At 34.5% G+C, this 12,861-nt stretch overlaps 1 protein-coding gene across 2 annotated transcripts in view; it reads left to right on the top strand.

The window, feature by feature from the left end:
- The window catches only part of AP1G1 (adaptor related protein complex 1 subunit gamma 1), a 78,700-nt gene that overhangs the window by 41,207 nt on the left and 24,632 nt on the right, over positions 1–12,861 (top strand). Inside the window, exons 3-10 of one of the 2 annotated variants that reach the window (XM_019654275.1) lie at positions 347–471; positions 4,795–4,936; positions 6,286–6,382; positions 7,558–7,634; positions 8,455–8,463; positions 10,848–10,943; positions 11,604–11,684; positions 11,839–11,937. In XM_019654275.1, coding sequence (XP_019509820.1) covers positions 347–471; positions 4,795–4,936; positions 6,286–6,382; positions 7,558–7,634; positions 8,455–8,463; positions 10,848–10,943; positions 11,604–11,684; positions 11,839–11,937 — 726 coding nt within the window. The remainder of the gene's footprint in view (positions 1–346; positions 472–4,794; positions 4,937–6,285; positions 6,383–7,557; positions 7,635–8,454; positions 8,464–10,847; positions 10,944–11,603; positions 11,685–11,838; positions 11,938–12,861) is intronic. The other variant, XM_019654284.1, reaches the window with a different exon arrangement.

Below are 12,861 nucleotides of genomic sequence, written 5' to 3'. Positions count from 1 at the left end.
TGGCTACACACGGTAGCCCATGGCAACCCACTGCAGCAGCGGCTGCAGCCTACACGGTAGCCGGCGACACGGCAGCCCAGTTCCAGGTTGAGCTGTTGTTCAGCATCTTAGCTGTAGAGGGCAGTGTCACTGGCCCACATGTGGGATCCGAACCGTGGCCCTCTGGCGTCCCAAGCCAGCTCTTAACCAACGTGCCACTTGGCCAGCCCAATCTTTGCCTTTTATTTAGGTAGTTTGATGATACAGGTTATATCTATTTACTTTAGTTATTCATTGACTCGGATTAAAAACATGGCTTTCCTGACTGTGGCAGGAATTTAATTTCTTCTTTTTTTTTAATTTGCAGTTGGAGTGCCTCAAGCTTATTGCCTCGCAAAAATTCACAGACAAACGCATTGGCTATTTAGGGGCAATGCTGTTGTTAGACGAAAGACAAGATGTTCATCTTCTCATGACCAACTGTATCAAGAAGTAAGTCTTAACCTCCCCTTTTTCTAATAACTACTTTGTGATTTTAGGTCTTTCTTATAACATGACATCAGTAAATCTTGACATCAGCAAATCTTCTATTTACTAATTTTATATTACTGTCTAGAATATATTTGAATTGCTTTAGCTTCTGTAGCTTGTATGTGGAGAGACTAAGCAAAGGATAAAAAATGCCTGTAGGGGATAATTTAATTAAATGAAAGTATTGCTATACATCTTGCAAAGGAACACAATTTAACAATGAAATAAGTATTTGGGCCTTCATAGAATAGAAAAAGCATTGGTAAATCTGAACTTTCTTATCTTCTATTTCCAGGACTTTGAGTACAATTTATATTGAAATGTTACATTAAATAAAGAATTACCAGTGTATATTCTGAGTAAATACCATTTAAAGGCAAAAAGAGAAATCTTGTCAGTGGTCTAATCCAAGATTTCAGTTGCATGTAATCATATTTAGCCCTGTGAATTTTTGTGTTAAGTCTTTTTTTTCTCTAATGGGTGCTTTACTGATTTTACTAGTCCAGTCATGTTTGATTAACTTAGAAACCAAGGAATGCTTGTCATTATGGAGAAATTAGAGGACCCGATCAAGCAGGGAATTAGCAGTTATTCCCAGCGTCTCTCTTATAACAAATTTCTGTTAGAAAGTCATGGAAGTTCTGATTGCCTTATTGGTTAAAGGTACTTTTTGATTTGTTTTAATTTGGTTTTGGTTTGTCTGTTTAATCTTTTTTAGATTTCTATTTCATTTGCAGTATTTCTGTATTTGACAGAAGGGGAATATAGGTGATCACATTTGTAGACATTAAACTCTTACACTTTCCTGTGTAAATAATGTTCTACTTCGAAGTTTCCCAATGGATAATGGAACATTCCAAAACAAGAATTATGATTTGGTTGTAAATATTGAGTGTGTCATGTAGATACATTGAGTCTGTGAACTTAATTTTGGGAGAATCTTGGTTTTAGGCCTTGAAATAGATATTAATAGTGAAAATACTAAATTTATTCAGCAAATATTTATTGTACACCTGTTGCATGCCAGGAGCTGCTGTAAGCTTTGGGGATGGAGAATGAAAAAAAATGGGACAGAAATCCTTGGTGTCAATGAGTTTCCATTCAGCATGACACTTTTTTTTTATTGTGAAATATTTTTTAAAATTAGTTTCAGCTGTACAACACAGTGCAATAGTTATACTTTTTACCCCTCAAAGTGACAACCCCCCTCCCCCAATCCGCCACCCCACTCCCCCCCCATATCATACATATCTATTACAATTCCCTTGACTCCACTCCCACACTATACTCCATGTCCCGTGACTATATATATATTTGATTATAGTTGACATACAATATTATACAACATCAGCTTCAGGTGTACAGTGCAGCGATCAGGCCTCTACCCCATCCACAGCATGACTCTTCTATACATTTACTCTGGACAGGCCTCTGAGAATTTCTTTAATTTTTGTTCTTGCATGCTCTGTTGCTTTTATTACTTAAGCCTTCAATCACATGCTGATAATTTGGCAGTTCTGTCTAGCGCAAGTTTATATTAGAGAGTTAATACCAAACTCAAGTATAGGTTTCTAGCTTGATAGAAACGGAAGAATGAGGTGCATAGGCAAAGAAGAAATCATTGTTTAATTTTAATGGGACCTACCAAGCCCTAAGTGAATTTAGGAAAGAGCTACTAATAATAGCTGAAAATTGATCTGGCACTTCAGACTAGGCTGAGTTAAAGGACTTTGGATCATTTGGGGGTTTTTTTGTTTTGTTTTTAAATAAATCTGTTAATGAATGGGGTATCTTTGTTGCCTTCTTTTGTGAGTTTTTTGCTTTTTGTTTGTATTATAGGATATCATAGTGTCCCAGCAGTTTTTAAGTTTATTAATGAATGTTTACCACATTGTTCATTGGCCTAGAAAAACTTTTAAGACATTCCAAGATCTTGGAATTAAATCTTTAAAAATTGGACTTGATATTTTAAGAGGTTGCATTATGCAAATAGTCTTAATTGTTGAAAAAAAAATGAATGAAAAGTCAACTAAATATTCCTGGGAACTAGGAGTCTAAATAGTAAAGCCATAGTCAGTACTTGAGATTCAGTTACCAGTAATTTTTTAACTTAAATATTCAAATTGGTGGAAAGCAGCAAACCTGGCTAATTTACACTTTACCTTCTTTTCCTTTTCTTTGTTCTTCAGGGAAGACGAAAGCAATTTGTTAGTTCATTTAAAATTACCAATTATGAATCCTCTTCATGTTAACATAAATAACATTTTTTAATGAAAAATAAACTTTTTCAAAATAAAAACAATAGGAATGACATTATTTTACACTTTTGTAAATCCCTAATATCTGGCCTCATGAAAGACAGCTAGATACTCCTATTTGCTTCTTTATTCAATTTCTTGTGTTGTGTTTTAATTGAAATATATGAAGATGATTCAAGATAATGTAGAGGAAAAAGGAAGACAATTTTAATACCTTTCAAATAATATGGATATTCTTTGATACTATACAAAAACTCCACAAGTGGTAGTTTCTTAAGGGTTGGTTACAATGTGAAATCTGAAACCATATCAGTGAAGTTTCGTACTTTGTTATATTAAAGCATCTTTCTAGGCACTCATCATGCCTAAGGCATTGGAGGAAAAAAGTGGTTCACCGAGTTAAAGTACTGGTAGACTGTCAAGTTCATGGTGGCAATACAAGTTTTCCAAAATTCTAAGTTTTACTTCAACCTTGGATTTTCTCATTGGCAACAAATATTATCAGTTATTGCTCTTGAAGTGATAGGCTTATTTGGCTTTTTTCCAGAAAATGTCTGCCAAATACCCAGATCTTAATAATTATAGTTGCCTGTCAGTTATTTTTCAAATAAGAATTATGTCCATTTTAAAAGCAGCTAGTTCATAGTTTAGCTTGCAAATGAAGTTAAGTACTCAAGTGCTTTTCTCTGAGATTGCTGCTTCAGTGTGCAGCAGGAGTACTTTATGCATACTTCCCATTTTGTCACACAGAATATTAAAACGTGCACTCGGGAGTCAAGAGTTAATAAAATTAGTTATTTTTACTGCTTTGTCATGTGCAGTCTTAAGTGACTGACCTTCCTTCCTTCCTTCCTTCCTTCCTTCCTTCCTTCTTTCCTTTCCATCTTTCCTTCCTTCCTTCCTTTTTTCCTCCCACTGAGTGTGTGGCAGTGAATACAATGATTATTAGTACAGTTTGGTGCCACTGCCCTGATTTGCGTTAATGTGCCAGTAGTTTTTCCCACCACTGCTTTTGTACCATCAGTACAATTGTCAAGACAGTTGACAAATAATGAGTTAGCATTGTGAAAATAACTTGGATCTCATAGACTCCCTGAAACAGCCTTGGGGACTTTGAGAGACTTGTTAACCACACTTTGAGAACTGTAGGACTGAAGGATACGAAAATGCTCTTAAAGCTGGTAGAAGTAGCATAACTCATAATAATTAATCTTCTGAATAGTGAGAGTTGATTATAATATAGATGAGTTTATGGTTCAAACTTTTAATATTTAATACTTTTCTGAAAGTATACTCCCTGGTTGGTTTGAAAATAATTTTGTGCAATAATCAATGCCTGATAGAAATAGGATTTTGTGTGTATCACCATATACTGGGCCACTGTAAATATCTACCTTAGTTTGTTAAAGGTGGTTTAATTAGCTAATTTTTTTAGTTACATTTTTTCTTCTTTTGAATAAACATTTAAAATCGTAAAAATTGATGTAACATCGAGGTTTATACTATACCATAAGATCAAAGGTTTCTTTCTGTTGTGATGTCTAAATCACCTTAAATGCTCTAGCAGTAGAGATTGTGTTTTCTGATTTTTTTTTTTTAAGGTTTTGATTTAATGTATATCTTACAATTTTTTGTTGTTACTAGTAGAACATAAAAACCTTTCAAAGATACAGTTGTGCTTCACATTTGTATCATTGCCAGTTTTTATTTCAACGGTTTGCTGAGTTTTCCAAAATGGGTTGCCTTATAACATCCAATAGATAACGTTGTCTAATTTATGTTGCTTTGGTATTTGGACACATTGAGTTGTAAGCCTGTTGGAGGAACTGTCAGTCGGTATACTGTATTGGTAATTTGTAATACATTTGGAATAAACATTTTTTTTGCAACAAATAATCCTATTAATTATTTTCCTTATTGGAGAAATCATGCATCATTCAGAGCTACCTAGTTAGGCTGTGAGGAGTTTTCACAGGCAGCACCAGGCAGAGTGTGTTCATTTCCACCTGGTTCCTTTCCTTTGCAGTGATCTTAATCATAGCACGCAGTACGTACAGGGGCTGGCACTTTGTACCCTCGGCTGCATGGGCTCCTCAGAGATGTGCAGAGATCTTGCAGGAGAGGTAGAGAAACTCCTGAAAACCTCCAACTCGTACTTAAGGAAAAAGGTAACTTTTAATGAAACTAAATGTTTGGATTGGGGAGTATTCTGGAGATGAGAAGGCAAATGATTTATTTTTTATATATTATCCGATGATAATATATAGCGTATTTTTCTCTGTGCAGTAAATGCCTGTTAAATGACTATATATGGATCAAGTGTTTAGAAGTCAAAATTTAGTTTTTATACTTATTTTGGAGGTGATTTTTTTCTTGCTAATTAATTCTCCAATTGATAAGTGACTGCGAACACTTTAATTCTTTTAATTCCTCTTTTTCAAGGAAATGATTTATAAACAAACAAATGCTATTGGTTATCCGAGATGGCATACTTAATTACTTCCTAAATTACCTGACTCTAAACAGTATTAAAATGAACAAATGAATAAATATTTACAACGTAATAATTATAAGAATATAAAAATTATAACTCCAAAAAGTGGACACATACTATTGCCTGGTTGGCATTCACTATGCCTGTATATTAACGGTGTGAGACAGGCATTGAAAGGGCCAAGCTGTTTCGCGGATCATACACTGTTAATGATGGCTGCAAAACAAAGCCAGTCCTTTCTCTTAAAGAATGTGTGGGCTGCTCTTGTTCAAAAGGTATGTTATTTCCTTAAGTAGAACATTCCTACAAATTAGAGAACAGAATCTTTCCCCTAGATACAACATAGGAAGAATTAGCTGAAATCTTTTCTTGTTAATGTATCTAAACTTTTATGGTAGTCTAGTCAACTCCAACAAATATGGTTATGTTGGGGGGTAACCAAAATCAGTCTTTGAATGTACCTTTCTTTCCAGTGAGCAAGCTAAGACCATCTTTTCTTCAGTAGAGACTAGCTAAGTATCTTTCAAATGATTTTCTTGATGTGAGCAGAGAGTGAATTGGGGAAGGAAGGTATCAGTATTATTAAAAGTAACAAGCAAATTTAAAGTATCTGCAGGATACATCTTTAAATTGCATGATGTTTTTATAAAACCCATATTTGGTCATCTTACTCAAAGGAATGATTATCACAGATGGAAGTCGTTATTTTTAACATTGCCATTCTACATAAGTTATGTTTAACTTGTTTGATAAATTCATGTTAACCATGGTAAGAGTCTAGAAAGTTTTTATCGACTTACTTAGCAATATATGAACAAAGGGACAGGTGAGCCAGAAGTTCTCATTAATGCAGTAATATAAATTGGAAAGCCCTAACCAGTTAATCATAAATCTGATCTCTAACTTCTTTATTTTTCTAATAGTAGGTAAATTAGCTGATAAGGGTTTTGTTGTTGTTGTTGTTTATAAGATGGATTGCTGTGACTTAATTGAAATCAATCTTTTGTCCTTTTTATTTTTTAGGCAGCACTGTGTGCTGTGCATGTCATCAGGAAGGTTCCTGAACTTATGGAGATGTTTTTACCAGCAACAAAAAACTTACTGAATGAAAAGAACCATGGTAATGTGATTTGGATGCACTGGTGAAGTACTGAGGGAGGAGAGGGGAAGGAGAAAAGCTTCTGGCAGGGTTGGCCTTCTGTCTCAGTGCCGTGGAGGTGCCTTTCTGCTGTGCTTAGGCGCTTTTCCAGGAAAGATGGATCAGTTGAATTGCCCTTCTGTTCATATCCTAGTTTTATAATTAGAGATTGATTCCTTTATAGCAAACTTGTTTTTTCATTTCTGCTCCTCTTTTACTATACTAAAAGTACTGTATTGTTATTAATATTCAGTGTAATGTACAAATCATCCTAGCCTTGATTTTCATATATAAAACCCTTTAGTTTCCTGGCTATTTTATAATAGAAGAAAAAATTATTTCTTTATTGCCTTGTGGTAGGAATGTAAGGTTTATGATTATCCTTTTAGGTTACTAATAACAGAAATTTATAATGGGTACTTAGAGATGTTCATATACAACTTGAGAGGAATTAAATAGAATGTGGCTATTCTTTCCCAAACATATTCTTATTTTGAAGTCAGTGAAACAAGTTCTGAGTAAAGAAAATTTGTCTTAAATGCTAAGAGAAAAAATGGTAAGGTGTAGTTAATTTGATGAACCCAATCCTGTGCCTAGTGGCTCAAAATATACTTGTTGAACAAATGAATGTTGTGGGCACTTATTTAGTGAAAACTATTGTGAGATTCTTTTCACTCACTCTGGAACAAGCAGATTCACTTTGTCTTCCGCAATTACCATACCTTGAAGTTCTGATACATTTTATCTGGAAATTTAACTTCTTATCAAGGTTTTTGCATCACGAATTATCTATCAGAACTCAGCTAAGAGCTTGTTAAGTGTGGAGCAGATGATGCCTAGCTTATATGGACTATGATCATGTCTTTATTCATATTCTCAGATGGAGAGACACACATATTGGTTGTCATTTTAAGCAATGAAATTGGTCACGTAATTGTTTAAAATATTCTGATTGGACTGACTTGACCAGTATTAAATCAGCAGGCATCTATTAAATACCCCCTTTGTATTCACCTCAGTGCTTAGATTTTTTGGAAGATTAAAAACCAAAAGTAGCAACTACCCTTTTGGAACTGACCTTCAGAACTTAGAGTACTGTTCTATGAAGTTGAAAAATACAGCCTCATTTTTAGTGTTCATTTGCTCTTTTCTTTCAGGTGTCCTTCACACATCTGTAGTCCTTCTTACAGAAATGTGTGAGCGAAGCCCAGACATGCTTGCACATTTCAGAAAGGTAGGTGCCATTCTGTCTGCCTAAGCCTTTCTTGATTGAAAATGATTTGCCTGAAAAGTACATAATTTTCTCACTTATAAATTTTCTTTTGAAAGGAAGTTATGGAACTGAATAAAGGACTTAAGTAGCCTGGTGTGTGGCAGGGCTGGAAGCCAGACTTAGGCTTATAAGAACTGGCAATAGTACAGTGTTTTCCCTTTCATAATAAAAGTCTTCTCATTGTTGGCAGACACACCAGTCTCTCATGTGCTTTATCTGCTGTTTTCACATTGAAGTCAGGAAATGTAACTCGAGGTCAAATTACAAACAGGAATGTGTTTGTGTGTTTTTTTAGGCAGGTAATTTCATTTTTTTTTTTAAAGGTGAAAACTGCAGACTGAAATTTGATATTACTTTTACCTAATGCAGGATCCCCCACTGTTCATTTTTAGGCTGTTGACTCCGCTGATGGAAGTCCGTAGCTTTGTTTATTCCTTCCTTCCCTCCCTTTCTTACAGCTTTCTAAAGTGGAAAGTTTTATTTTTTCTACTTTTAGAAGGCAGAGTAGTAAGGAGGATGCAGAGAAAGACTGTTCTTTGGGTAGTTACATACATCTAATTTTTTCATAGGGTGCCGACTACTCCTTAAATGGAGCTTATTTTGTACTTGAGATCTAATGAGGCTCATAATAGCAGTTCTTTTTTTGGCTCCCCCCACCCCTCCATAGATGTTCATGTCTTGATTAAATTATTGTAAAATAGTATGAGACCCGTATCTGTCCCTAATGCTTGCTTTGTATGTTTTGTTCCTGTTGTCTGTTGGGAATCCTGCTGTATGTTAGAATGAAAAGGTAAGAATTAACCCTCTTTTAGATGGTGCATGCTGGCATTAGGTCCTTAGTAGCTTTTGTGTATCCATCCACAGATGTGGCTTTTAAAAATACACTAATGCTGAAGCTGTGCTTAATACTATGAGTTACTTGTTCTAGCATTTTTGGCTAACTCCCTAGTCCAGTTTTTGTCTTGTCACTTAAACTCCTGACTCCAAAATCAGCCTTGGATTTCAGTTGCAGCCTTTCCTGAATTGTAAGCCTCCTTCTCTGCCTTTCCTTTATCTTCACTTGAGAAACTCTGAGCAGTTTCCCAGTGGCTTTGGTGATGGCAATTCTAGATCAGTTTGGAGCCTCGACACAAAACACTGCTTCATTTTGAAGTAGATATTTTAGAGCCATACATGGGTAACCTCATACTTTAAAAAGCTCCGTGTGTACTTCTGAGCTTTCATTTCAGACTTAGAGCTTTTATTTTCCCTTTACCTGCGCTAAATCTTGCCTAGAAGTTTTGGAATATAAAAAGGATTTTGAGGTAGAGCGGGTGGGCATCAACTGATTTTCATGGCTGCAGCCTTTCCCTTTGTCATCTTTGTTTGTCTTGTCATCAGTTTAGTAACTTGCATTTTTGTCTGAACAATAAAGCTGGGCTCCAAGAATTAGTATGCTGAACACTTAGACATTTGTGCTTTTTGTCCTTGGGTGATCTTAATGTGGTGTGCTGGTCTTTTGGCAGTAAATAAAACAGTTTCTGAATTTAGTAGCCGAAGGAAAAAAGACTTCTCCAAGACATAAACTAGATTAAAAAAATAACTAGGGATATGTGTAGTACAAAAGAGTAGACCACTGGAAAGTATGCAAGGCAAGACTCTTTGTGCAGAGTTTGATAATTAGATGATCTCAGTTTTATTACATTAATTTTAAAGCAGTGTATAAAATTATATTACTCTTACCTCTGATATAAATCTGCTCACAGTTGACATATTTAATGCGGATTCTGTGTAGAACTTACAGGTGTCTGTGGCTTACATTTGTTTTAATCATGGAATTGTCCAAATTAGTTTTTTGTCTAGGTGGCTTACAAATCATGGAATTCTGAAATGTTTCACGTAATTCTGAAACGTTATGGCCAGACTTACTGAAATTTTCACAGATTATGTTCTCTTGTATTTAGAAGTGGCCTTAGCGTTGTGAATGTTTTGAGTGCATAGCTTGGGCCTAGCTTGGCTTTTGTTTCCATCTTGATCCCCTTTTAGAGTTGGGGAGTAGAATAGGGATGGGGCCAACTCCCAATACAGTGAGAAACAGCTAACAGTTGCAGCAAAGTTGGGGCTGTTCTGATTGCCTCAAAAGGAGAGGTGATTTAGTTCACTGTGGACATGTCTTAATTTCAGGTGTTTAGAGTTGTTTATGTAGCTAAATTCAGTTTTTAGTTGGAGGCTGGAAAAGTTCCTGTTGTGGCAAACATTTTGGAGTAGGGTTTTAACATTTAGTGATCAACAGAGTGGAATGAATAATAATAATTAAAACATCTGTAAGTTCAGCTTGGCAATAAAATTGCCTCTACTATGTGTTATAAATAATGGACAAAGTAAAGGAAGGACAACAAGGGAATTCTGACCATAAGGAATTTATAGTTTCATTAGTAAGATAAGAAAACAAGCAACAAATCAGTCTGTGTAATTATAAAGTGCTGAAATTAAATTTTACTGAAAATTGTGTCATATGAGTTAAGAGTAGGGAAAGGAAATTATTCATGGCCTTTGATATCTTCTTAGGGTGAAAGAAACAATTTTTCATATGTCTTTTCCACTTGGTCAGTGTTGGAGACTTTTGTATTCCCTGTTGCTTGTTGGAAAAGGACAAACTAGCCTATCTTAAAAGAAAAATTTTCTCTCTTTGAGATAGTATATTTTAAAACTATAATTTTAATAAGATCACGAATATTTTGGGTATGAGACTATTTTATATCAAATGTTTGTATATGTGCTGCTGAAATGAGCACTATATCCAGTTGTTTAAATGGATAAAACCTGAACATGTTTGTGCCACCTAGGTATGTCAAGTTCTATAGAAGTAGAAATGCAGTACGCTCCATAGGCGTTTGTTTTACTTGTTCCCATAGGCATTCTGACGTACTGTTGTTTGTAGTTTCTTTGCATATATAATTCTGGAGTAAAAAAGTCTAGTTTGTTTTTATTCAGGTAAAATACATACTTCTTGAGTTCTTGGCAAAAATACTCCTAAGTTATATTTATTGAACATCAACAATATATTAGTATATTGTATCAGTAGAATTTGCTTGGACTCAGACCCTATACTCTTTTTCTAAGCCAAATTACCTGTTTATTCATAAGAAATTCTTTAATGTTCACTGTTTTTTGATGCATCTTTCTTCCCTACAGCTTGTGCCCCAATTAGTTCGTATTCTAAAGAACCTCATCATGTCCGGATATTCACCAGAACATGATGTTTCTGGTATCAGTGACCCCTTTTTGCAGGTGAGCTTGAAAGAAAGTTTCAAATATATGATATATGAATTTAATACCTTTGGAATAGATCGTTTTCCTTTGTTTTAAGTTTGTGTTGGGTAGAAATTTGGTAGTTACCTGATTACATTAATAAGTGAATAGTGACACAGTTCTGTATTTTACTAGATTAGTAGAATGAAATTATGGTTCTAATAGTCAAAATTATATACTACATAGAAACCTGATTTGTCAATATACAGGCATACCTTGTTTTATTGGGCTTTGCTTTATTGCACTTCACAGATGCTGCTTTTTTTTTTTTTATTTTGCGAGTTGAAGGCAAGACCCTCTGCCAGCAAAGATTACAACTCGTTTTACTGTGATACTCACTGTATTGCAGTGGTCTAGAACTGAACCCGTAATGTCTCTGAGATATGCCTGTAATATAGCTCTGTAGGTGGTGGTATCCTTGAGCTGTGGAGTGGCAAAGTGTGTGTTGTCTAGTAATGTCTTTAAGACACAGAAACATATATAACTTCTCTAAAGATAATGTTTAAAATTCTTCTGTCTGAATTTCGACCATTTCTAATGGGATGTAGGACTTCATTTAAGGTTTTTGAATTTCATACGAAACAAAGTTCCTTTGTGCCAGACATAATTTGTTGACATTTCTCATATTTTGCACATTAGGTACGAATTTTGCGGTTATTAAGAATTTTAGGACGAAATGATGATGACTCAAGTGAAGCTATGAATGATATATTAGCACAGGTGAGTAGACCAAGCTTGCGGTTATATGGATCAGTTTTTATTTGTGTTTCCTCATTGGTGGCTATAATCAATCACAAAATGTCTCTTGATACACTGGATATCTTTTTGGAAGCATTGTTGTATCATTTATGTACTGCCCTCTGTGTCTTTTCAGGTTGCTACTAATACAGAGACTAGTAAAAATGTAGGAAATGCTATTCTTTATGAAACAGTTTTGACTATCATGGATATTAAGTCAGAGAGTGGACTGCGAGTAAGTCTTTTTTAAATCATTTCTTTTCCCTAAACATTTCGTTTAGAATAATTGACTTAGACTTTAGTTCTTTGGAAATGAATTCCATTTGAAAATTAACTTTAGGCAAGAATGATGCAGTATGTATAGTACTATGTTTTGGTATCTGAAGTATCATACCCTCCTACTGAAGGCTTGATTATAGGCTTAATATTTATTATAATTAAGTTTGGAAGATCTTAGATATAATTAGATATGTAGATACTGTGGAGTGAAATAAACATTTCAGAATAAGTTTTTACTAGAGCCATGATTTGAATTGTATTTCAAACAAGACATCATTTTTTAATTAATTTGTTTTTTATTTAAGAAATAAAGTCATAAAGTAAAACAACTCAAGCAGTACAGAAGGAAATGTCTGCCTGTAGCTTTCACGTGGAGGGTCTCAATTCTTCTAGTGGGAAATAGTTACCATTTTCTGATGTATTTTTTTAGAGATGTTTTATTCATGTTTAAATGTGTTTGTATACGTGTATAATTCTTCTCTTCCCCACTTTTAAAAACTTTTTGTTTGAAATAATTTTAGACTACAGAAAAGTTGCAAAAATAGTTCTGAGTACCCTTCACTCAGCTTCCCATAATGTTAACATCTTGCATAACTATAATATAATTATCAAAACTAAGAAATTAACGTCAGTACTATGCCATTATCTAAATTATAGATTTTTTCAAATTTCACCAATTTTTCTACTAATTTTTTTTTGCTGTTGTAGGAGCCAATCCATGATTCCACCTTTCATTTAACTGTGATGTCTTGTTAGCCTCCTCCAATCTCCTAACAGTTCCTCCATCTTTCCTTGCCTTTCATGACTGTCACTTTTGAAGAGTACTGATCAGTTAGTTACTTTTCGGAATGTTCTTAAATTGGCTCTGATATTTTCTTAT

Source organism: Hipposideros armiger, unplaced genomic scaffold, assembly GCF_001890085.2.
Source record: "Hipposideros armiger isolate ML-2016 unplaced genomic scaffold, ASM189008v1 scaffold_9, whole genome shotgun sequence".
NCBI classification, from domain to species: domain Eukaryota; kingdom Metazoa; phylum Chordata; class Mammalia; order Chiroptera; family Hipposideridae; genus Hipposideros; species Hipposideros armiger.
Note: the sequence above shows the minus strand (reverse complement) of the source record. Positions and strands in the feature narration are given on the sequence as shown.